Below are 25299 nucleotides of genomic sequence, written 5' to 3'. Positions count from 1 at the left end.
GAGTTGTTAACATTCCAGTTTTAATGTTTCACTTGAGAACTTTCTATTAAACCATTATTGTCTATCATCTTATAATAAAATTTTGTATTGAAACAGTTTTGGGGTTTGCCCTTTTTTGGGGTTATTCACTTCTCAATTTGCTGTTGATTATAACAGGAAGGACTTGTTAAAATTGGTGACTGGTTTTAGTAGGGTTTTTTTTTTTTTTTTTACTTAAGTACAAATCAGTTCCCTCGATGGCCGCTAGAGGTCATGAATTAAAACATGATAAAGAAATCAACATAACGATTAAGGCCTTAAATATTCCCAGGTATTTAAAAGTAACATCGTTTGCCCAATTCAAATTAGGCTTTATAACTAAAGATAGACAGTTTCATTGACATTGTGAAAGAGTGTAGATGTGTGAATCCCATGTAGTGACATCCAAACTTGTAGTTCAACCTGTTTTTTTTTTTTTTGGGGGGGGGGGGGGGGGGGGGATGTAACCAAATAGTTTTTGTTTTATGATCTAGAACTTAATATTATGATAAACATTTTGTAATTTTATAATTTTCATAAACAACAAAAAATAATTCTTAACACCATAATAAAAATATCTTAACATTATAATAAACATTTACCACAAAAATAAACATTTAATGATTACAATTTAACATTAAATGTACCTATTCTAGCAGCTGTTTTTCTCAGTACTTCAATGTGTAACATATTCTAGCAGCTGTTTTTTTCTCAAACTTACTTCCATGTACTAACTTACCACAATTCACACCAATGTAACCAAATATTTGAAGAGATCTAAACTTACCACAATTCACACCAATAACCACACAAACACGTTTCCATAAACACTTTATAATATGATTTTGATCTAACAGGTAAACACAGTTCGCTCAATGACATGGCTTTTTCTCTTAAATACTGTCCATTCTATAAAGAAAACTGTAAAAATATTTAAGCATAACTAATTAAAAGATCTCCGGGGGTAAGAGGATGAATGATGGGGCGATGATGATGATTTAGTGCGGGAGGAGGGAGGAGCGGCAGCAGCAGAGGCGTGTCTTCACCGTGATGATGGCGTGGTGTTGCCATTCAGAGCAAACCTAATTAAAAAAAACAATTTTTTTTTTACTTAAATATTACATTCACATGCAATTTTTACTTGTATAATGGTATATTTTCTATAAATAAAGATCCGCTCACCTGCACACTCTCTCCATCATGTGTGTGACCAGGAGGTCAGAGATGCCAGGACAGGACTCTTCTGCCAGGTTGAAGGCATTCTCCAGCTCCTCTATGGCACCCATTCCCCCTCCACATGCCCTCCTCTTCTCCTTCAGCTGGAGAGCAGACAGACTTACATTTAACTCTACAACACTGCAACATATAGAGCTTTTCACAGTTTATTACACTTTACTGCTGCCTTATCTGCTGCTACTGTGATAAAAAGTGATAGTGTTAGAGTTACAGTGAGAGCACTGCATCTGGCCCTGACAAATCCAGGCCGGGTGTTTGAGATAGAGATATATATATATATCAAGCATATATAGATATATATATATATATATATATATATATATATAGATATATATATATATATATGAATATGAGAGTTTTGTGCGTTTTTACCTCTCTGAATATGGGAGAGACCAGCGCTGACAGACATTGTGACTTGGGCTGCCTCTTTACCGTCTCAGCTGCCTGTGAAATAAATCCAAAGCAAAACTTTAACTTCCAATTACTTAAGTCAAAAACAATAATAACCCTGTATAAATGGTTCACAGCAATGTTTACTTTTCAATGTTTTATTTTATTTCAAATGTTTATTGTGTTTGAATGTTTTTATGGCTTTAGTTTTAGTTAATAATAACCCTGTAAATGTTTGAATAGTGACCTCTGAGTCTGTGTTTGTGTAGCCCTTCTGGAGCTTGTTCATAGAGCTGGGCCGGACTGTGGGGAACGTCCACATGGGACACTGGTCTCTGTCATCACTATCTCCATCCCTGTTTGAGTGCAAGGAAGAATGGAGAACATTATTCTTTTCAAGGCTATAAATCATCCGGATCAATACACCAGACAGTACAATCAAGTAATAAGAAATGAACAATATATCATATTGGATGGGTGACATACATATCAGAATCATCAGAGCTAGACTCGTCTCCGTGGCCTTCAGACTTCCAGCGGCCGTATCGGTCAATCAGCTCTGTTAAATAGGACGTTTTCTTGGTGTAGCGCGTGATGAATTTGTGCTTCAGTAACTCCTTGGCGGTGGGCCGCTGCACAAAACCAGAATATTGAGGCCATACTTGACGTCTTTACTGCCTCGTTTCAAAAAGCTTAAGATGTCTGACAACAACTGGTGCTTAATGGGACACAAAACCATGTAATTTAACCTTCTCTGTGCTATACTACCAGTCATAAATTTTGAATAATTAATATTTTTGGTAACAATTTACAATATGGTTCATTAGTTAACTCCTTTAGTTAACATGAACCAGAATGAACAATACATCTACAGCATTTATTAATCTTAGTAATTTAATGTTCAACATTTATTAATGCATTATTAAAATCAAAATTTGTGCTTATTAACATTAGTTAATGCACTGTGAATTAACATGAACGACTATTTTCATTAACTAACATGAACTAATGGAACCTTATTGTAAAGTGTTATCAGATTTTTTAATGTTTAAATCTCTTATGCTCACCAAGGTTGCATTAATTTGATGAAAAATACAGTACAAATTGAATATTGTGAAATATTACTACAAATTAAAATGAGCAGCTGTCTATTTTAATATATTTTAAAAATGTAATTTATGCCTGTGATGGTAAAGCTGAATTTTCAGCATCATTACTCCAGGCTTTAGTGTCACATGATCCTTCAGAAATCATGCTAATATGCTGATTTGCTGCTCAAGAAACTATCAAGAAATTATCAATGTTGAAAACAGTTGTGCTGCTTAATATTTTTGTGGAAACTGATAGACTTTTTTAAATTAATACAATGCATTAAAATAGATAGATAGATGCATTAAGATATATTATATTCAATATATATATATATATATATATATATATTAACCCCCCCCCCCCAAAAAAAAAAAAACATTTCAACATTGATATTAAAAGTAATTATTACCAATGGAGCACCAATTAAAATATAAAAAATAAAAACCAAGCACCAAACCAGCATAATAGAATGACAGAAAACAGTTCTTTTAAATTGTAATATTTCAAATTATTACTGTTTTGTTGTATTACACCAAATAAACGCATCCATGAAGAGCATAAGACTTAAAAATATCTTAATTTTTCCAAACCTTGGACTGTTGTAGATATTGGGGTTAACCGGAAACATTATAACCAGTGGCAGATCCAAATACTCACAAAGCGAGGGTCTTTATTGAGGCATGCCTCCACAAACTCTTTGAAGGGTTTGCTGTAGGTGCCCTCCAGCGTCGGGGGAGTGTTCTTGGGAATGAGAAACAGCACTCGCATCGGATGCAGGTCAGAGTTCGGGGGTTCCCCCTTCGCCAGTTCAATAGCTGTAATTCCCAAGGACCAAATGTCTGCCTGTAGCCAAAAAGCAAGCCTAAAAGTCTCATTTCATATTTCAACTAGATTTAAATATTATTTAGTTGCTACTATGCTAAAACGTAAACTACGCTAGTGACCAGTTTCCATGCCTACCAAAAAAAAGAAAAAAAATTGGGAACAGTTTTACCACCCCAGCCTTTCTGTCAGAGTGCTGAATGTGTGTTTTCACAGCTCTGCAGCCACATTTGCACATTAATATTCAGACTGTTCTTTTGCATGTTGAGAAAAGTCCGTTCATCTGGATTCCCGCACCTTAAAATCATACGCAGACTGTTTGATGACCTCTGGAGCCATCCAGAAAGGAGTTCCCACAAAAGTGTTTCTCTTGATCTGGGTGTCTGTGAGCTGTCCCGCCACCCCGAAGTCTGCCAGCTTCACATCTCCCTGCTCAGACAGCAGCACGTTGGCAGCTGCCACAAGATACGAACATGAATCATTAGCACGGAACTCAGATTTCACAGAAAGCAGATGATTAAATATGAAGCCATTCCTAGATGGCTCAGTTGAGTAGGCAGACGTGTAGGTTATCACACCTTTGATATCACGGTGAATCTTCCTCTCAGAGTGCAAGTATTCCAGTCCCTTCAGAATCTCCCTCAGTATAGTGGCAATGTACGTTTCCTCTAGCGGTCCTGGTTTCAACTGAGACGAGTGGAGGAACGTAGGAGACAAATTTAATTTCTAAAGCTGAAAGCTCTTTAAGAATTCATGAATGCACACATTAAAATATTCCCATAACTGATGAGCCACTGTTGTTTTACTTACAAGATCTAAAGCAGAGCCGCCTCCTAAATACTCCATGATGATCCACAGCTTAGTTCCCTGTAGACAATGGCAAAAATAAGACAAGTACCATTTCTTTAAATGTCACTTGACATTTATTGTACTTAGCATTCATATTTCAATAGGACTCCAGTAGATATTTTATCATGTGGCATGAAATAAACATTCTTCATTGGCATCTCTGGTTCTATGCTGAACCTTAAAGGGTTACTTCACCCCAAAATGAAGATTTTGTCATTAATCACTTACCCCCATGTCGTTCCAAACCCGTAAAAGCTTTGTTTGTCTTCGGAACACAATTTAAGATATTTTGGATGAAAACAGGGAGGCTTGAGACTGTCCCATAGACTGCCAAGTAAGTAACAGTGTCAAGATCCAGGAAAGTATGAAAAGCATCGTCACAATACTCCATCTGTCATCAGTGATTCAACCGTAAAGTTATGAAGCGACGAGAATACTTTTTGTACGAGAAGAAAACAAAAATAACGACTTTATTCAACAATTCCTCTCCTTTGTGTCTCTCTAAATCAGCGTAGCACCATTTTGACAAATCTGACTAGTACGCAGATGACGTACGCTCTTCTGTGTCAGTCTTCTGCGCCAATGCGCTTTTTTCCTTCAAACCAAAGCGTAAATACATGTCAAAAACGTACCTTTGTGGCGCAGCTGACACAGAAGAGCGTACGCCATCAGAGGAATTGTTGAATAAAGTCATTATTTTTGTTTTCTTCGTGTACAAAAAGTATTCTCATCACTTCATAACGTTACAGTTGAATCAATGATGGCAGATGGACTATTCTGACGATGCTTTTCATACTTTTATGGACCTTGACAATGTTATTTATTTGGCAGTCTATGGGACAGTCACAGGCCTCCCGGTTTTCATCCAAAATATCTTAAATTGTGTTCTGAAGACGAATGAAGCTTTTACGGGTTTGGAACGACATGGGGGTAAGTGATTAATGAGAAAAATTTTCATTTTGGGATGGAGTATCCCTTTAATCATCCATTTAACCTTTCAAATGCAAAATAAAATTAACGGTTAATTTAATCGATTAAAAGGCTCATTGGGGAACCAAAAATCATTCTTCTATGGTATTGCTACAAAAACCCCAATATTTGTTTTAAAGATTGAGGTAGCGGACTTCAGTTTCTGGAAGAAATCATAACAGATCTGGTATTTTTCATGTATGTAAACAAAAAAAATCTGACTGAAACAGGATATTTAATAAGAAAAAATAGTTTTTTTATCCATAAGAAATTGATTGGACAGCGGATGTTACTAACCAAATGATAGGTTTGCTGTTTGGCTAGTAAGCATAGCCTTGTTAACCTTGTTGTTTTAAGATTTTAAATTGCATATTTCCAGAATGTCCAACACTAGTTAAACAAGGGCTACAGATATGAATGGGAATGCTACCAGAGAACTAGAACTCCCTGCAGTTTGTAGAAACCTAAAAAGTGATCTGGCCATTTATTAACATTCTCTAATATCTTGCATTGCTTAGGAGATGACAATAGCTTAAGTTGCTTCAGATAAAGAAAAAGGTATCACATTTTGATTAAAGATAAACACTTTTTCTTTGGAATAATTCATTGCTAAATCATTTCATCATGCATTAAAAAGTGGCTTCGTGTTGACTTTAAAAGATGCTGTATTGATGTTCAAAAACTCTTACTATTGTTTGTCTGTACACGCCTGAGATCCCAAACAATGGGAGAGTGTACCTTCAGGTATGAGCCATAGTATTTGGTGACATAGGGGCTGTCACACTGGCTGAGCACCGTGATCTCCTGCTGAATGTCCTCGATCTCATCTTCGGCCTCTTCCAGGTCAATGATCTTGATGGCCACCACCTCTTTAGTGCGATTGTTGATGCCCTTATAGACCTCACCAAAAGACCCCTTCCCAATGCGCTCCTGTTTCGTGAAATACTCCTCCGGGTCAAGCCGGGAATTCTGTTGGAGAGAGAGAGACAGTAAAGGGACGATGTGAGATACAATGACAGATGTAGATGAATGTCAATAATAATTTACTATGGACCCTTATAGATTACATCACATCCATTGGGATGCTCTACTATATATGTTTGGGAATCATATGAACTATTTACACACACACACACACACACACACACACACATACATACATAATGACTTATACAATTCAAATGAAATGAAACAGACATGAAATGTAACAAAAAAAAAAGAGGCATTCATTTCCAATGATCTGCATTGAAACGGATTACTCAGACACAATATAAGGCAGCCCTCAATTACTCTAAATTGAGAAAAGTCATGATATGCCAGGCTTAATAAACATTGCGGTTTGACTGATTATGAGATTAAACCCCTGGATGCAGAATGAGAGACTCGGCTGGGCTGCGGATTTACCTGGTTCTGCATGTCGCGGAGGTGCGCCATCCTGAAGGCAGGTCGCTGTGGATGAGAGCAGATGTAGCCCTTTCTGCCAAAGGAGGGGTTGCTGGATAACTCTTCAACGGGTTGCTCTTCCTCCTCCGATCCCCTGCTTAGCTAGCTAGCTTTTACATACAAAAACACCTCTGCATGTCCTGTTCGTCTGCCGTGTTTTCGGCCTCCAATCCCCTGATGGCGGACCCCGCAGCCTGGCGAGAATCCCAGTTAGGTGTCGTGTGGCTCCATGAATGAAAGCATCTGCGTACGAGCTAATCGCTTTCCGAGTGTAGCTGTTTTATATTGATCAGCTCACGTTCAGGCGGCTCTTCATTTATTGCTTGCGGGAGAACAAAATAATAGGAGCAACCGCGCATGCGCAGCTTCTGACTCAAGGAACGGGGGATTGTGGGAGTTGTAGTTATACTGGGCGCAAGATTATGGAAAATTACCCTGTCTGTTTTCTAACGCATTATTGTGAACAGTTCATCCGTATATGCGTTTCTTTCTTTCTTTCTTTCTTTTTTTTCTTTTTTGACCTCGTAATGTTCAATCAAAATGACATAAACATGACAGACTTCTCCAGTCATTTAATTTGCTTAAACCCTGCCCTTGCAAGCTCCTTTGCTATATTTGCCTCCACTTTTGAGATGCAACGCCCCCAAAACAAGAACAAATTGCCCGGTCACAATGCCTTCACTTATAATTAATCTGTTAAAAACTTGGATGTAGCCTACAATACAAAGAAAAGATCGGTCACAATTTCCATTTCATCGCAACTTTCCTGATAGTTCATGTGACAGAGACAACTACCATGGTGATCATGAAGTACGTTTCAAACCAAATATAGTACAAGCATGGCATTTCAGATGCAGCTTCAATCATGGGGGCAAAACACCACCGCCTGATCCAGTTGGCCCAGTTTTGTGGGTGTTGATGTGATGGGTCAGCATGAGGTCAGCATTAAATGGAGGTATTTTCTTTCCTACTGTGATGTCAATCTGAGTGAAACAACTCCTCAAATGAGGAGAATTATTGCGTGGGACGTGATTTTATCCATCTGGAATGGATCATTGTTGTTTACTATCTGCTGTGATTTCATGTGAGTGACAGGTTGCTGGAGGGGAGGGATTATTATCCAGCACGCATCATCAGAGAAGAGATGAGGTTGAGGGAGGATGTTTTTGATTAAAGATTATGAGTGTTTCTCAGTTGGAAGGGGGCACATTAAGGCAGCATATCTCGGCTGCCACATCATCAAGCACTGTTGAAGGATGTCTCAGTCTGAAGGATCTTTAGTGGGCAGTCTTCAGAGGTGTAAAGTATTTGAGTAAATGCAATTAATTACTGTATTTGAGTATCTTTTTGGATACTCTGTAGTTTCACTGAGTATCAAAGATATTAGAAACTATTATTCTCTACTTCACTACATTTTTCAATAAGTAGGCTATCTGTACTCTTTACTCCACTACATTTGCAATGAGTGTTGCAGTTACACACAACATTCATCAATAACATCTTACAAAACATCAACAAAATACATTATTTTAATAATTTAGCAGACGCTTTCATCCAAAGTGACTTACAAATGAGGACAATAGAAGCAATCAAACCAATCATTAATAGTATTTATTCTTCAATTTATAATTTTAGTAGTATTTTCATGCCATGACCTCAGGAGTGGAGCCATGTGCACATATTAGACCAGGGCCGGTCAGCTTCGGTCCTGGAGGGCCACTGTCCTGCAGAGTTTAGCTCCAAGCCTAAAAGACACCAAACAAGCTAATCATTGTCCTCAAGATCACTATAGAAAACTACAGGCAGGTGTGTTTGATTAGGGTTGGAGCTAAACTCACAGTGGCCCCCCAGGACCGAAGTTGCCCAGCCCTGACTGTCTAATTCTAGCGTTTAATGCTGAACAGGACTCTAGACTTGAAACCTCAGAAGGACTGGACTAGGAAGGACGCAGCTTTCCGTTTGAGAAGCACCCAATGAGGGCACATTCATTTAAAAAAAAAAAAAAAATAATAATAATAACAAAAACTGCAATATCCAAAAATAAGAATGGTTGGCTCTGATTTCATGGTGACCTTATTTGTAGCTATATAAAGTCCTGTTGCCTCTACTGTCCACTTAAATCTACACTAAATAGATTCATTAGGCTTAACAGCATAATTTGATTGCATACTAAAACACAGTACAAATAGACTACTGCATAGTTGGCACATGAGCAGGATAGACCAAATAAAGTCTTTGAATTACAATTTGTCATAAAGGTAGGCCTATGGGTCAGAACCTACAGTTTTGCAACACATTGGATCCACACAAGTAAAATTACATTCTTTTAGTAATTTTAAAGAAATGAACAATGAATGAAATTAATATGCTATGAATAAAACTTTCCTCCTTGACTGATGCATTGAATGAAACTGGCATCCCTGTAAGAATCACAATGTCTCCAGGATTAAGTGTGATGCAAATATTCAATAGGCCTAATAAATAAAAAATAACTTGAGTTGCAAGAGAACTCTCATACTTTTAAACTTTTTTCTTTGATTACCACTGAGACCACCATAGGAAATATGACCAGCAAAAAAAAAAAGACATACTGAAGCGTAAGAAGAGTCAAACACAGGACTTTAAACGGTTGTGTTTGTTTGAAGATTAGCTCGCTCCTTAAGAAAGAATCATTAGATGAAATCAACATTTTATGTGGAGCCTTCACACCTACAGAAGGTCTGTTAGACAAAAGCCTCATCTTTTAACATGAGTGTGATTTTAAAGAATATTAATGTTGCACGCTATATGATTTTGATAAATAACCTAGGATTTGACAGAGTTGATTAGCATTCATTTAATTTGATATGACTAGACTAAGAGTATTCTAAGTCTTGCCAGGGTGCCATAGACTGTTTATATTTGGACTAAGCCGTTCACTTGGTTAAGCGGTTACCTAAGCGTTCCAGGTAGCGAGAAAAATCGCTTCCAATTGTCTGATTCAGGGCACAGGCGAACAGCGACCTCAGACAGCACGATGATAATATGACAGAAAGTGCATTTCAACATTGTATGTTCTCATGAGAAATAGAAGAAGACCGTGGAAGAGACATCGAAGATGACGAATCATAAAATCGGGAAGCGTAAATCTTGTGTGGGGGCTGTTCCGTTTCCCTGATTGGCTATTCAGGTTTCGGCGAACCTGTTTCAGATTTAATTTATCTGGACTTTCCTCGTAGAAATGAGCTTCGTAATGTTAGTGGAGTTTGTGGGATGTTTATGCAGGCAGCTTCAACCAGTTAGGTTAGGTTTAGGGTTTTTTGCTCGTGTCAGACAAACATGCGGGACATGAGGGTGTTTGAGCGCTCCTCGGTGATCGCCGCGGAGATGATGATGGAGGTGTTTGATCGGACTCCCACGGAAAAAGAGCTCGTTTCCCAGTCCAAGGAACTTTGTAGAGACTTCATTCACTCCAGAATCATAAGGGAAGGACTAAGTTGGTCAAAAGTCGAGTCTGATCTGCCCGAGCCACACGAGGCTCTTGTAGATGTATCTGTGGTGCTGCTAAAACTGGGTAAGAAAACCCAGCAGTGAGTGTGAATCGATGCTCTTAACAGATGTGACGCTGTTTCAGTAGGCTGTTTATCATCCAGATAAATCAGGACTATTTCATAACATCATAACTCAAAATCAAAAGTCAGCATTCAGATGTTCTTTCTTTCTTCATGTAACAAGAATGTAACTTTCTTTTGAACTTTCTTTCATAATATTATACTGTGGTTTATAGTAAGTGTGCATTAATGCTGTAACCACATTTTATGTAGGCTATTTGAGGGGACCAAATGTTGATTCTACCACTGAAACCCATTTTGGTTGACCACTGTTCTGAATATTGGAAAGATGGGGGAACATATCCCTCTCACTGTCTTTTGAGTGTATATTTAAACTGTTTTGCAGGTGATGAACTGGAGTGTATGCATCCGTATGTGTATCGTAATATTGCAAAGCAGCTGAACATCAGTGTAGCAGTGGAGGCTGTGGTGTCACATGCGTTTCTCTCTGTAGCAACAGAGATCCTAGTCATGGGTAAGTGACCTGGAAGACAGTATAAAAGGTGTTTGTGGGCATGACCTCACTTTCCCTGCATTGGAGTATTTAAAAAAAAATTACAAACATTTTACCAAACAAAAAATATTTATACATTTTATTATTTTTATTTTCTCTAGGTGTCTTGTCGTTGTTGTTGTTACTGCTAATTCAGTACCTAATTGGCTATTTTGAGACAAAAAAAAAAAGCACTGCACGAAGACATCACTACTATAACTGGAGTGAATTTGGAGATGTGCGATCAAATGTAAATGAAGCGATGTTAGCCTGAGAAGGGTTTGAGTTTTTTTTTTTTTTTTAAAGCCTTTAAGGAAATTAATTTCATTATGTTATTATTAAATTACAGTAAAATTGTAATCTAAAATTGGAAAAGCTGTTGACTTTAACCTATGATTGGATTTCAGTGGTGTGTTTGAGAGGGGCACTGATCATCAGTTTAATGACAAGTTCTTCAGTGGTCTTTTTTCGGAACATGGAAAAAACCCTAAAAAGGACATACCCACATTCTTTCCTTTCTACATATTTGGTCACATTTGTATCTGAGTTCTGCTTCTATTGATGTACATGGTGGTTGTAATGGAGTCCTAAACCCTGGCCTGATGATCTTCTCACAACAATCTATCTTCTGTATTAAGTTATAGATCTGTGAGGAATTATCCTAAATGAATGCTGAAGATGATGGAACATAACAGTGGGCATAATACCTGACTCTTGAAGCATGGCAGTGTGTTATGGCAGATTTAAAGGTGTTAGGCTTCCTGTTACACCATCAGCACAGCTGGATCTATATCTAACATTTGTGATTTTTATTATATATAGATATAAATCTATATTACATATATTTCTTAAATGTATACATTAAAGAAATATATATTTATATATATATATATATATATATATATATATATAATATATATATATATATATATATTAGTCAATTCAAAATTTATTCAGACACCTTCAAAAGAACTCAAGAGTTAAACTGTATCAGAACAAATTCATCTTGATAATGTCAGATAACCCTTAAGCAAAACATGGTCAGGTCAAAGTGTCTGAATATAATTTTTTATAATATACACACTAATGTGTGTGTATTTATATATACATATAATATACATACATAGGCAAATATAGGACTTGCAACCTCAGAATTTGCATTATAACATGTTTTTAATTTTATTTTTGTTTGTTTCATATCTAAAACGCTTGTATGATTACTGTAAAAGTGCTTGAGGCTCAATAGCTTTCTAGTTCAGCTCATGGAATTGCTTTTACTTTCAGGGATCACATGGGGCAAGGTGGTGGCCATCTATGCTGTAGCAGCTGGGCTGGCAGTGGACTGTGTGCATCAGGGCCATCCAGTCATGGTGCACACCATAGTGGACAGTCTGGGAGAGTTTGTGCGAAGGAACCTGGTCCCATGGCTCAAAAAGAGAGGAGGATGGGTACGTGTTCATTCTCTGTACTGCCTTCATGAATCAAGACTGGTCCTGACCTCTTAGAGGCCATATGAGGAAATAAAATATTGTTACCCACCTGAAGCGAGACGGGGTAGCTGCAGCCTGGAGCAATGGATGAGCCGCAAGGAGGCGTTCCGAAAGAGCTTCTTACACACACACACTACTGTTTAAAAGTTTTGTTTAAAAATATTAAGCAGCAGAAATGTTTTCAACATTTATAATAACAAGAAATATTTCTTGAGCAGCAAATTAAAATAATTTCTGAAGACTCATGTGACACTGAAGACTGGAGTAATGACTGCTGAAAATTCAGCTTTGCATCACATGAATAAATTGTATTTTAAAATACATACAATTTAAAATAGCTGTTTTAAAATTTAAATTATATTTCACAGTTGTATTTTTTTTTTACTGTATTTTCTGATCAAATTATAATGCAGCCCTGATGAGCAGGAGAGACTTCTTTTTAAAAAATATGATCGAACCCATACTTTTGAACAGTAGTGTATGTGATAGCATGTCAAATGTTTTATTTTCACCTGTCTTTCCAGGGGGACATTTTAAAATGTGTGGTGAACATGGACTCTAGAGCTCGTGCCCACTGGTTATCAACAGCTGTGTTCACATGGAGGCAATTCTTAAAGACCATGTACATCTACCTGAAGAAGTAGCCTTGTGCAGGAAATCATCCTGTTGACTGAGCACTGAATCCCAGAACTATTTGAACGGTCCATTGTGCTGTTTGTGGAGCAAACGGCCCCTAAAAAAGGTCATAGCACTTCACCCTGGTTCAACTGCCTTAATCTTCTTTGATTTCTTTAAAATATACCATGTATAGACTGAAACAAATACTATGACCTGACAGGAGGGGAGGGCACTGTGAGGGAATATGTGCTATATTCGTTGCTGGAGCTACATAATATCTGTCTTCCTTAGTTTAAAATGACTCAGAAATTTGATATGCAGGCATTGGAGCTCCTTTTGTGCTGACACGTTGTGTGGATTCATTACACTGAGATTTTATATTGAATGTCTGTGGTGGGGATGTGAGAAACATTTTAATGTTTGTCTATCTTCAGATATTTATTTTTACAAAATTGCTCAAGATGATGTTTGGAATGTCACTTTGCACTTTGAGTTCATACAGTTTTTTTTTGGTGTGTGTGAAACACTGTTGTCACCAGCTGTATACATCTTAAAATAAAGGTTTTAATGTGTGAACTGAGAGAGCAGTTGAACATTTTAAAACAGAAAGGGTTCCAGTGGTCAAGGAAAACCTGCAAATATTATGGAAATAATTAAAATCAGAAATCATGAAAAAGAATATAAATTTCTGTTATGAATATACACAACCGTTTCAAAAGTTTTGGGTTGGTAAGATATATATATATATATTTTTTTTTTAACTAATGTTTTTAAAGTCGCTTATGCTAACCAGAAAATGCATTTATTTGATTTGTTGTGTATTTTAATATATATTTTAATGTAATTTATTCTTGTGATGGTAAAGCTTAATCTTCAGCATCATTATTCCAGTCTTCAGTGTCACTTGATCGTTCAGAAATCATTCTAATTTGCTGATTTGGTGCTAAAGAGATATTGATATACTTATCAATGTTGAAACTTGCTGTGCTGCATATCTTTTGGGAAACAATAATACATTTTTGTTCAGGACTCTTTGATTCAAAAATAAAGTCTCAAAAAACAAAAGTTAAACTCTAGTGTAGATTTGACTTTATTAACCCGATATCCATTATTTTGAGTGCAATTAATAATTTATAGTTTAAGAATGTTTTTGTTAAACAATCTTGTCCTTGATTACTGGAAAGCCATGACAGTTAATTTATCGAAAGGTAGAGAACCTTGTTTCTATTACTGAATTAATATATCCCCAATGAAATACCATTAAACATATAAACACTAAAAACTTCTTAAATTATAACTGGAGAGAAAATTTATACAAAGTTTGCCATGAACAAACTTTAAACAATTTAAATCTGAAACTAGATTTTCATACTTTTATTGTAGTTGCTATACATAATACAAAAGGACCCCTTTATATATTGTAACAATATTTGCGGAACTTGTTTTGTTGGGAAGACGGGTCAAAACACATCTATTACTTTAGATAACATTCTTACTAACAGATATATTACCATCACCTGCAGGTTGCTATGTATAAAACATCAATATTTTGTGTCGGACGAGTACATTAGTACAAGTGCTTTTCACAAACACATTTTCCTCCCACATGACAGCTAGTTAATCAGTCCTGCGGTAAGTGATGTGCAAATGCTGCGTCAGAGGCTGTCCTTCCAGTGCCATAGAGATCGTCTGTTCCAGCCTTCCACCCGGCTTCAACTGGATGTGCCTGGAGATCTGATCAAAATTATTCGAAATTATTAGTGGAACATGTATTCTAATAATTAGGCCAATTCAGCACAATTTAAGCCATATTTTCATCATTTTCACCGCTGAATATATTTTCTTTATGAAAATATTGCTACATAAGAGCTAATTGTTTCATTAATTTGACAAGGCGCAAGTCAAACAGTATGTGTTATGAGACCTGTTGAACATAAGGCTGCTTGGCAAAAGATGTTCTAGCCAGGGAAGTACTGTGCAGAGTCAGCTGCTGTCCAGTCAGTTCCCCCTCCTCAATCTCCACAAGACCTGGAAGAGGTAGAAACAGGTGATTTTAAAAAACATACATGGCACTATAGACAGTGCTGGGTAGATTAATTTCAACTTTGTAGTTTGTTGATGACTACAAATGACATTACAATATTTGTAGTTAGTAATATAATCTATTAGATTACACATTTTAAATAATGTATTCTAACTACTTTTTGATTATTTTTAGAATCCTTTTGAATAGAATTATTTTGTTTCTTATTCGTATCAGAATTCTATATATATATATATATATATATATATATATATATATATATGTATAATTTTTAATCAGAGTAATCTGATTACATAATCCAGATTACTACCCACCGCTGAATATAGATGACAGAATTTTTAAAGTAAATCAAACACCTGAGTTCTGTGCGATGATGAAGGCCACCCTGTTGGTACCTGGCTGAAGCCTGATGAATCCACATTCCCTGTGAAGTGGCTTTTTGCTCTCAGCATGGAAAGCATTAAACCTGAAATAAGTAAATAAATAATTTCTGACTGTCTGCGTGTGGGTCAGAACACTGTACAAACTTATTAAAAATCTGGGTTGTTTTGTTACTTACATAAAATTGATCACAGGCTGTCCTACATGTGAAAAATGAAGAGTCTCTGTGTAACGAAAGGGTGTGATGGAGGGGAAGGACCCCTCTCCTGGCTCATCGGACTGCCAGGTTCCCAGGAGCCAGTCCAGCGGCAGCACCGCGGGGTTCAGCTCCGCTGCGGAAACACGGACGGCGGTTTAAATGACCTCGAAGCACGCTTGTCCGTGATATAAAATATGTTCACATTCTCATGCACCTGCGGTTTATTTAATGCTTGTTTTTTTGTTTGTTTTTTCCCGGGTTTTTTAATTTAATTTATTTTTTTTATGGTAATGCATTTGACGTTTGACCTACTGACGACAGCTCGGAAATAATAAACCATTAGAAATAAGACAAATTAGGTGTCTATGAATTTAAATGGAATCATCATGTTGTCCTACCAGAGTGATTGAATGGGCATGACATTCCGCTTGAATATTTTCAAATGAGCACGAATTTTAGCAATATAAATGACACTAAATGTATATCGCGCTTAGGTTGAACTCTTTGCCAACACAATAGTGAGTATCTACTTCCTGATTTGACACTAAGAATTCTGGGAGATGTAGTTATTAGGCGCTCTAACTAAACACTTGACGCGGATCAAGCTGAAGAACAAAGATTGAGAACACTTTTTATTTTCCACTACACATTTTACTATTATCTCATTAATATATATATAAAATGTATATTTGGGTATTATATAAAGTTAGAACAGAAAGTTAGAACAAAATTTAAAACAGGCTTGTCTACAAAATGGTAAATAAGAAATGAATTAAAGGGTTAGTTCACCCAAAAATGAAAATCAGACTGTGTTTTACTTACCCTCGAAGCATCCTAGGTGTATATGACTTTCTTCTTTCAGAAGAATCCAGTCGGAGTTATATTAAAAATTGTCCTGGCTATTCCAAGCTCTATCATTGCAGTCAGCTCAACCGTCCACAAGTCGTCAAATAAAGCTTGCGCATTCAAAATAAAACGTGCCGCAGACGGCTCCGGGGGATGAATAAAGGCCCCCTGTAGGGAATCCATGAGTTTTTGTAAGAAAAATATCAATATTTCAAATGTAATAAACACTTTTCTCTCACTTCCACTGACTGTCATACACTGAAGCAGTTATGGCGGATGATGTAAGACACCTGCATGACTGCATGATTAGTGACGAATGCGGAGAGAGAACAAACAAAATGCCAGTCACAAATTAGAAGTACAAACAGAGGATTTGTAAAGAAAAATGTCAGAGGATTTCGGTATATCCAAGAGGAGACTGGTTTTCCTTTGCTAAAGTAAAGGCCCCGATATACTTCAAACAAAATCTGATATTACGTAATTTAGAACAAAATCAGGCCGAAACAAAGTTTGTTTTGAGTTTGTTTCGGCAGTTCGAAACAGCTCACCAAATTGAACTTTCTGGGGAGTTCGTTTTGGCTCCTAAACACCTTTGAGCTTCCATTGGTCCGTGGCGGTTACGCAGTCGGTGGGTGTGTTCTGAAACTCCACCTGCTTTGACTTGCAATTTTTTTTTCCGGTTCATATCTCATTCAACGGAGGTTAGGCAACAGAACAACATCTCCTATCACTAGCAACATAAATACAGTGTGTCGAATAGCTGAGCTGGCACAGATATATCTGCACCTGTGCGATCGCTAGCGCACATACTTTAAATATTCAGTGAATAAAACATTTAATTCCTAGAAAGAAATTGCAAAGTAGCTTGGTGTCTAAACAAACCCGGAGTTATGCAAAAAAACAATGCAGAGAAACATCTGAGACAAGTTTTCCAAAGCCATGAAAAGAATGAAAAGAAAGAGTAAAGATATAAGGTAACAAGTACCAAATACATGTGTTTCAAATCAATGTTACACCATACTGCTGCTGCTGTTATTCTTTCAGTAAGCCAATTTAAAGGGTATACAATAAATGAAATGCCAAACGAACAAACAATAATAAACCTTTTTTTTATCAAAAGTAAATCATGACACCACATAAAATATAAAAAGGTGTAACAATTTATCCACATTTTCCACATCATGCTACAGTTTTCAGACTATGAGACATTCACACTTCCCTTAAAGCACTGATTATGGACATATAAAGGCTCTTTTGTATTGCAAACATGATACTTGACTCCTAAAATATTCTAACCATTATTCCCCATGTGCCCATCTCACACCTAGATTGCCTACACTTTAGGGCATACGCGCATGCATGTCGCAACACATGTTTACATTAACCTACACCACGCCTCCAGCAGTGTGGGGGTGTTGGAATGTTTGAAAACTGTATACCATAGCTCAGCCTTTTCAAACTTCTTTTTGCCCCGACAATGAAGAATGAAAATGAACTTTGTTTGAAATATATCAGGGCCTCTTTGCTCCTATAATTATTTTTCATACGTTGCAAAAACAAACTGCTGGAACTGCTTCAGTGTAGGACAGTCAGCAGAAGTAAGAGAAAATTGTTTATTATGTTTGAAATGTGGAAATTTTTCTTACAAAAACACATTTGCTACAGGGGGCCTTTATTCATCCACCAGAGCCTTCTGCGGCACTTTTTATTATGAATGCATGAGCTTTATTTGACGACTTGCGGACGGTTGAACAGAAACACCCGCTGACTGCAATGATAGAGCTTGGAATAGCCAGGACAATTTTTAATATAACTCCGACTGGATTCGTCTGAAAGAAGAAAGTCATATACACCTAGGATGCTTCGAGGGTAAGTAAAACACAGTCTAATTTTCATTTTTGGGTGAACTAACCCTTTAATAGCCTTTAGTTTCATGGAATAAAGTATCCAGCTTCACCAGCTCCAGGAGACAAGTAAGAAACACATCTGAAGAATCTGAAGCATAATACATACACTCATCTGACTTATGCATCTAATGTGTAGGCCAAGGTGACGCTCTCTGATTCGCAAGACAGGTTTGCAAAGAACTTGACGTTGGTCGTTCTTTGGTGCTGACAGGCGTGTGAAGTTGCTGCAGTTTGATAAAGGAATCATCATCAGACTTTGGCGGGTATGTTGATGTATTTAGCCAAGTTTAAATAATTTCAGTATTTTAGGGATGCACAACACAGTATTTTGGTACTATATTTGTTATCAGGCCATAATAGAGTTGTTTTTCTGCATGGGTTGATATTGGATATTAAATTATTTAGCTTATTTCCCTGTTTTTCATTTATATTAGGACTCTTAATGTTATGCCTATACATACTAAGCATACATCTATGTATGAAATGTATATTGGTGTATCCTTAATATAAAACATTCAGATCTTCAAAAAATACAAACTTTATATTATTGAAAACGTTATTTACATCCTGTCAATATTTAATCTATGTTGTTTTTATGTTCATTGGTGGTGCTTGTAGGGCAATTGGAAAATAATTTTCCAATTATTGCCTTCATCATGATCAAACTGCACTTCCACAAACTGATTTAAAGTCTCCTTTGGTCAAGATTTTGGTACAAAACACTTAATTATTAAGTTATTATGGTTATTTAGTACATTGATGAAGTTGATAACATCTCACACAGTCCCTTAACACATAAAGTATGCTTGTTCACATCAATAGTACATACCTGCAGAGGACAATGCTGTGGACCCTGACTGTAGTCGCCATGGATACACTCTGCACACTGAGCTTCACAATCCAGTTTAGCCAATCATGTGTCAGCCTTTCCCCCCACTGTACACCAGGAGAGGTAAATATATAATATTTTTGTCGCAGTCTGATTTTCAACAAATTATGAGCATGATATATCAAACTGTTGATATATGATGTGAATAATATGAATGTTCACACATTGTTCTTGGGCTTCACAGTGATGTCACAAGGGGTATTTGTGCAGTTAATCACCATTGATTTCGCAAATGTATCCGAGCACATGCCTGTGGCGAAGATCAGTCTTCCATGGGAAGCAGAGGGATTGCAGGGAGATGTTGAGGTACCTATGATTCATTCCTGATTCTTACACTCATTGGCCACTTTATTTAGACTTCATTTCTCCCTGGAACTGACTGTTTGGTCAGTTCTGGCTTGCTATTCTTAGGATACTGTCTATAAATAGATCGGTAAGTATCATGCTGTGTGAATGGGGAAAATAAACAAGGCCAAATACTAGATGTCTGAAGTTAAATGCACTTTGAGTTGACAGCTGGCTTTACAACATGAGAATGCAGCAATGGCAGAAAATATGCTGCCGATGAAGCAGACTAGCAAGACTTACTATATATGTATTGTATTAGACAAATATACACTGTTTATTGTGTATTTTAGTGAGACACAGTTGTTCAAAATTTTACATACAGTTTCAACTATTATTTTCACTTGTGGACTATATGTGAATGTCTTTTATGTGAAGTCTATTATTCAGGTCAGTACTAAAAAAATAACATGCATTTGGTATGATCCCTTTTATTTTGGTCAAATAATGAACATTTTGCAGATCCTGCAAAGTGTAAAAAATTGTCCACAACTGTATGCATTTCCTGAACTTGCTTCCTTTATCAAGGAATGATAAAAACATCAATGTTTACATGCTCCATATCTCCAGGGTTGCTGCATGATGACTCTGACGGTGCTGGATGAGGCTCAGCATCCCTTCTGATGTGTGAGTTCTACTGTAAAAATGTACAGTAGACAAATAGTGCTGGACTGGGAGTTTGAAGGGGAGCAGTTCATCATCCTTTATGAGGATGCAGAGGGGAAGGTCAATCACACATACTTTTGGTACAATTAGTTACTATATTCCCAGCAGCCAAAGTGAAAAGGCACTTTGTGGGAGAATGATGAAACTGTTGCAATACCTAGCTGGTTTATGTTTAGAAAAGTTCAAATGATTCTGGCAATGCTTTGAGTTGTAAATATTCAAAGATGATTTTGGAATATTTTTAATTTTCTACACTTATTTAATTTGTTTCTTGTTCATGAAATTGTTTTTTTTTTTGGCAGTTTGTTAATGTAAATGTCTGAAATGTTTTTTTGAGTTTCAGATGCTTTGAGTTTTGCTTTTTATTTTGTTTGTTTGGAGATGCCAAAGCACTATTTTTATTTTAATACCAAATTAAATTTGGTAAATGCTGTTAAACTTTGTTTTGGCTTCATGTGTCTCATATTCAACATAATTTTCAAAAGGAGAATAAATAAAAATGCTTTGTAAACCCAAATGATGAAATTATATTTATGATTTATTTCTCATAGCGTTTTTATAAAGGTCATTCAAGTGCTGGAGTGGTGCTTGTCGAAACATTAAAAAGGACATTGAGAAACACGTTGAAAACAGCTGGTTTAGTTCAATAGGAGACATAATGTACAATTTCTAATCAGCTAAAATTCTTCCTCATTATACCAACCGTTATGAAGCATCATATATAATAACTCTTCTTCACATTAATGTGTAATTTTCGCACTACAAGCATCACCATATGAAACTGTAAAAATATACAGGTCAACAGTTAGTCATTAGGCTTTGGATTTTCGACACTGCTTTAAAGCGTCTTCCAGAGCTGCAAGAGCCATCGCAGCATTGGCCTTGTTGCAGTTGTATCCCATGAGCCCGATCCTCAATACCTAGAAATCAGTTGAGGGGATAATTATTCAGCCATGTAGTTGAATGCTGTGTTGTCATGCCTTGTTGACTAGCTTTTACTCACCATGCCAACAGAGGGCCCTAGACCTCCTGTAAACTCGATTTGGTGATGCTTCATGATGTAAGCCAGCAATTCTTTCCAGTCATACCCTTCAGGGATTGCAATGGTGGTGACGGAGGGTAATCTCAGATCCTTTAGGAATGGATATATATCTGAACTGCTTTCTCTTTTAGGTTATATTATTGTTCTCAGAATTAATAAAGTGAAGTCAACAACAGTTACCTTGTCCTTGATAAACAGCTTCAAGCCCAGGTCTTCCAAGCCCTTCCAGAGATACTCTGCAACTTCTGTATGATGACTCCATGAGTTCTCAAGACCCTTGAGCAGACATGTTAGAATTCTTAGATATCAGTCATTTAAAAAAATATATTCAAATATAGTAATTGCTTAATAGCAAACATACTATGTATACATTTGTAACGGATATACACTACCATTCTAAGGTTTGTGGTCAGTCAGACAATTACTTATTTTATTTTATTGTATTTTTTTTTAGAAACTAAAACTTTTATTCAGCAAGGATGCTTTAAATTGATCAATAAAGTTGACGGTAAAGACAAAAGAGTTTGATTTCAGATCTTACAAAAAGGTATCGGCAGATATAGTTGTAGACACTGGGACCAAAAGGTTAACCATTGAAGAGTGAATTATTATGACAAGCAAGGTGTTAAATGTTTACTTTAAAAAAAAAAAAGCCCCAACCATTTCAGCAAGGATGGCTAGACTTTCCCTCAAGGCAAAGAACCCAGACACAGGTCCTGTGTGATGGTACCTGAAACACAATTTAATTAACTTCAGACAGCTCAAGTCCTCTACTACAGGGGTGCAAAACTCAGTTCCTGGAGAGCCACAGTCCTGCAGAGTTAAGCTTCTACCCTAATTAAATGCACCCGATCCAGGTAATCAAGTCCTTCAGGTTTATTTGGAAAATACAGTACATGGTATGTGTGTTGGAGCAGGGTTGGAACCAAACTCTGCAGGGCTGTGGCCCTCCAGGAATTGAGTTTTGCAGCCATGCTCTACTAGGTCTCGAAAGAGCAACAGTTTGTATTTACAATACTTACTTTCTTTCTGGCTTGCCGTCATTGCCCCAGTAATTGGATAAGTGGGTCATATCAAGGAGGTAGGACACTGGCTTTGTTTTCCTGTTAAACATCTTGTGGCTTTGTCACATTTGAGAAGAAATGGATAATGTTAGTGGATTCCATTAATTGTTTGAATGATTCGATGTGGGCAAGCACATACTCATACTCATATACAAATATTTCTCCTCACCATGCTCTTTCACTGAATGAAATTGGTGCTGTGCCGGGTGGAGCATTTAAAGCTTTTTGGGAACCAGTATACAGAATATCAATATCTACAAAGGAAGAAGGTTTGAACAGTTGAATTCAATCCACATGCTTTTACACAGAGATTTAGAATAGGCGCTTGATATATAACATCATCTTTAAATGTTCATATAACTTCATATTTATATAACTACATATTTAAAATCTTCATATTTTGATCCACTCACTTTGTTGGTCCATTAAAAGTGGTGCAGCTCCCAATGACGCCACTGAATCCACTAAGAGCAAACAGTTGTATCTGTATAGACAAAACCATGCAAGAGAACGTGGAAGAACAGTAGACAATACAGACATTTCACTTTAAAATAATCACTTAAAAATAATTTTCTGTATTGTGTGAAATTAAACTTTTTGCCTTTATATTCTTTGAACATTTTTCTCGGATATTTAATTAATTAATTAATTAATTAATTATTTTTAATTTTTTTTTTACAAATACTTGACTGTCAGAAGTGTATCTCTACAGTGTGTACACCAATCAGAAAATCTTGAATGCTTTAAAAAAAGCATATGAAAGATTTTACAAAAAAGTACTATAGAAGTCACACAGTAAGCTTAATGATTGTAGAATATTCTTACTTGTGACAAATATCACCAACACCGTCCACTGGGTGCACCAGACCAGATGATGACTCTCCATGTGCGAGAAAGAAAAGAACTGGCTTATGTTTAGCCAGAGCCTGTAGAATGTGTAGAATGACAAATGCTGGTTATAGAGCATATTAGTCATATAACATACAGTGGTATCAGGAATTGCCATTTGTATACACATCACTAAAAAATGAAAGGACAGTATCACCTGTTCAATTTCTGCATTTGTAAAATGTCCTCCAGGTGTTTTAAACAAGGTGTGAACCTTTGCACCTGGGAAAACAGAAAGATGTTAAAGAATAACCGTGCTCTCATACTCTCAACAAATGAGGATGAATTTCTAGAAAACAGTGAGCTGGCTTTATTTTTATTATTAGTTTCATACCCATCCGCTCAGCAATTTCTGCGACTCGTTCTCCCCAGATTCCATTGATGGCAACGAGAACACTTTCTCCAGGCTCCACAATGTTAAAGACTGCACACTCCATCGCTGTGTGTCCAGAGCCACTCATGGCCAGTGTCATGTTGTTACTGGTCTGAAAAGCGTACTGAATTCCCTTCTTGATATCATTCATTATCTATGACAAAATATGTGCAGGGACTGTTAGAATCCTCCAAACATCCAAGTTTCCAAAGGCAGGTCTGATACTAAAATCAAGCCATCAATATATGAAGCTTTTTGGTCTAGACCTATTAATCATCTATTTGGAGATTCTGTTGCTGTTATAGAAATGCTGTCATGAATAGTTTGTCATTTTTCTTAAAAAAGCTATTTGTTTTAGGATCTTATAGTATTTAAAAATGTAAAGTATTAATTATATAGCTCATATCATAGAAAGGCACGTTTTGAATATGAATATAAATGTAATACATTCTATATAAATAGAATACATAAGTATTTAAAGATAAAGACGTTTTTGAAAAAAAAAAAGGTTTCACTACATGAGATCTTTAAATGTATTGTATTAAATTATTGTTATTAACGCGATGTATTTCATTTTTTACTACATGGCATGTGTGTTTTATGCTAGATTTCCTTACAACCCCTTGTTTGCCTTCGACCCATGTTACACTCGTAAAAGGCGTTTGTGCGTAAAATGTAGCGTAAGATTTACCCCGAACATTTCTGAGTGCATGTGACCTATTATAGGTCTCCCTCCTGCCGCTAAAATGCGAGGCGGCACATTGGATGGTCCTGGTCCAAACAGGTACCGAAATGGAGCCTCGAGCGGCCGGAGCATGCACGCTGGTGGCGGGATGGTCACAGAGGACATCCCGCGGTGGACGCCGTGTTTAGTGGACCGCGCGCTTTCCAAAGGCACCTGCTGCGTCAAGCGCGCACACCGGGATAGGACACTCCTCGGCATCATGTTTCCTCTCGCTGCTGTTGGTTAGAAAGACAAAACTTTGCGTTTGTCCAGGATTTTAAACAAACGGGTATTTGACCCCTAGAACACAGAGCAACATGCGTCAGGCTTTTGGCACAAAATGCCCCCGCCCCTTCTTTTTCCAAACAAGGTATAACCTAACGGTCCAGAGGTGGATATAAGTAAATTATGAACAGGATAACAAAATAGAAAAGTTTGGTAGCCTTAAGTTAGAGAGGGTTTATGTAAGGCTGTAAACCCTTACATAATGTAAGGCTGTATGTTTTTGTTTTTTCGTCCTTTCGTCTTTGAATCAATATTTTAACCCTTAAGTTTCCTGACGCCTCACATAAATACACAGAACACACGTGTTTATCTGAACTTTTTCACAGAGTTGAACTGCCTTGTGCTGAGAGAATACAATATGTTGCAGTCGATTAGTCAAGGGATTTAAATACAGCATTGCATAATTTTTTTTTTTTTATTAATATCTGTATTTATCCACATTTTAGATTTGGAGATAATGTAAATGATTTTGATACTATTTAAGTGAGGCTAGCTGAAAAACCCTAATGTCTGGCCCTCATCAGGTAAAAAGAAAAATATACAAGCACATAAGGACCGCATTTGAACAACAACAACAACAAATAAATAATCAGACAAATAAAGAGAAAAAAAGTGAGTTTTTGTTTACATTCTTGT

General features: G+C 36.7%; 4 protein-coding genes and 1 long non-coding RNA gene across 5 annotated transcripts; 2 read left to right on the top strand and 3 right to left on the bottom strand.

Annotated features, from left to right (window-relative positions):
• Positions 1-836: 836 nt before the first annotated feature.
• LOC109081121 (serine/threonine-protein kinase 25-like) lies at positions 837-7185 on the bottom strand. Its single transcript, XM_042772398.1, has 11 exons — positions 6781-7185; positions 6115-6345; positions 4369-4425; positions 4137-4245; positions 3856-4013; positions 3394-3579; positions 2131-2276; positions 1892-2000; positions 1627-1698; positions 1201-1337; positions 837-1100 (listed from the first exon to the last, which is right to left on the bottom strand). Exons 1-11 carry the CDS (start codon positions 6808-6810, stop codon positions 1061-1063), a joined length of 1275 nt encoding a protein of 424 aa, XP_042628332.1. The 5' UTR covers positions 6811-7185; the 3' UTR covers positions 837-1060.
• A 2790-nt stretch (positions 7186-9975) lies between these two features.
• Positions 9976-13648, top strand: LOC109064862 (bcl-2-related ovarian killer protein homolog B). Its single transcript, XM_019081890.2, has 4 exons — positions 9976-10372; positions 10756-10884; positions 12187-12350; positions 12917-13648. Exons 1-4 carry the CDS (start codon positions 10138-10140, stop codon positions 13034-13036), a joined length of 648 nt encoding a protein of 215 aa, XP_018937435.1. The 5' UTR covers positions 9976-10137; the 3' UTR covers positions 13037-13648.
• Positions 13649-14369: 721 nt separating this feature from the next.
• LOC109064889 (peroxynitrite isomerase THAP4-like) lies at positions 14370-16189 on the bottom strand. Its single transcript, XM_042772376.1, has 5 exons — positions 16033-16189; positions 15614-15767; positions 15411-15520; positions 14935-15038; positions 14370-14744 (listed from the first exon to the last, which is right to left on the bottom strand). The coding sequence occupies exons 1-5, from the start codon at positions 16055-16057 to the stop codon at positions 14628-14630; spliced, it is 510 nt and encodes a 169-aa protein (XP_042628310.1). The 5' UTR covers positions 16058-16189; the 3' UTR covers positions 14370-14627.
• Positions 16190-18880: 2691 nt separating this feature from the next.
• Positions 18881-20340, top strand: LOC109064891. Its single transcript, XR_002013464.2, has 3 exons — positions 18881-19339; positions 19461-19582; positions 20192-20340. It is a non-coding gene; the product is annotated as an uncharacterized LOC109064891 (long non-coding RNA).
• A 464-nt stretch (positions 20341-20804) lies between these two features.
• Positions 20805-24691, bottom strand: LOC109064890 (serine--pyruvate aminotransferase-like). Its single transcript, XM_042772361.1, has 11 exons — positions 24346-24691; positions 23616-23808; positions 23439-23503; positions 23219-23319; positions 22807-22877; positions 22563-22647; positions 22352-22450; positions 21990-22059; positions 21510-21605; positions 21291-21419; positions 20805-21207 (listed from the first exon to the last, which is right to left on the bottom strand). The coding sequence occupies exons 1-11, from the start codon at positions 24598-24600 to the stop codon at positions 21100-21102; spliced, it is 1272 nt and encodes a 423-aa protein (XP_042628295.1). The 5' UTR covers positions 24601-24691; the 3' UTR covers positions 20805-21099.
• Between the last annotated feature and the right edge of the window lie 608 nt (positions 24692-25299).

This window comes from Cyprinus carpio, chromosome A2, assembly GCF_018340385.1.
Source record: "Cyprinus carpio isolate SPL01 chromosome A2, ASM1834038v1, whole genome shotgun sequence".
Classification (NCBI taxonomy): domain Eukaryota; kingdom Metazoa; phylum Chordata; class Actinopteri; order Cypriniformes; family Cyprinidae; genus Cyprinus; species Cyprinus carpio.
The sequence above is the reverse complement of the archived record's forward strand: the minus strand, read 5'-3'. Positions and strand labels throughout refer to the sequence as shown.

What these genes read in the sequence shown, in the direction of transcription:
- LOC109081121 (XM_042772398.1), bottom strand. Translation starts at nt 6,810, where the DNA reads ATGGCGCACCTCCGCGACATGCAGAACCAG. An exon ending in ACTATGGCTCATACCTGAAG is followed by an intron (nt 4,426 to 6,114) that starts GTACACTCTCCC and finishes CATTGTCTACAG; the next exon opens with GGAACTAAGCTGTGGATCAT. An exon ending in AGCTCTGATGATTCTGATAT is followed by an intron (nt 2,001 to 2,130) that starts GTATGTCACCCA and finishes GCACTCAAACAG; the next exon opens with GGATGGAGATAGTGATGACA.
- LOC109064862 (XM_019081890.2), top strand. Translation starts at nt 10,138, where the DNA reads ATGCGGGACATGAGGGTGTTTGAGCGCTCCTCGGTGATCGCCGCGGAG. An exon ending in TGTGGTGCTGCTAAAACTGG is followed by an intron (nt 10,373 to 10,755) that starts GTAAGAAAACCC and finishes ACTGTTTTGCAG; the next exon opens with GTGATGAACTGGAGTGTATG. An exon ending in TCAAAAAGAGAGGAGGATGG is followed by an intron (nt 12,351 to 12,916) that starts GTACGTGTTCAT and finishes CTGTCTTTCCAG; the next exon opens with GGGGACATTTTAAAATGTGT.
- LOC109064889 (XM_042772376.1), bottom strand. Translation starts at nt 16,057, where the DNA reads ATGTCATGCCCATTCAATCACTCTG. An exon ending in ATGCCCATTCAATCACTCTG is followed by an intron (nt 15,768 to 16,032) that starts GTAGGACAACAT and finishes GTGTTTCCGCAG; the next exon opens with CGGAGCTGAACCCCGCGGTG. An exon ending in CAGCCTGTGATCAATTTTAT is followed by an intron (nt 15,521 to 15,613) that starts GTAAGTAACAAA and finishes TACTTATTTCAG; the next exon opens with GTTTAATGCTTTCCATGCTG.
- LOC109064890 (XM_042772361.1), bottom strand. Translation starts at nt 24,600, where the DNA reads ATGATGCCGAGGAGTGTCCTATCCCGGTGTGCGCGCTTGACGCAGCAG. An exon ending in TCATTCAGTGAAAGAGCATG is followed by an intron (nt 22,451 to 22,562) that starts GTGAGGAGAAAT and finishes AATGTGACAAAG; the next exon opens with CCACAAGATGTTTAACAGGA. An exon ending in GACGGCAAGCCAGAAAGAAA is followed by an intron (nt 22,060 to 22,351) that starts GTAAGTATTGTA and finishes ATTGTGTTTCAG; the next exon opens with GTACCATCACACAGGACCTG.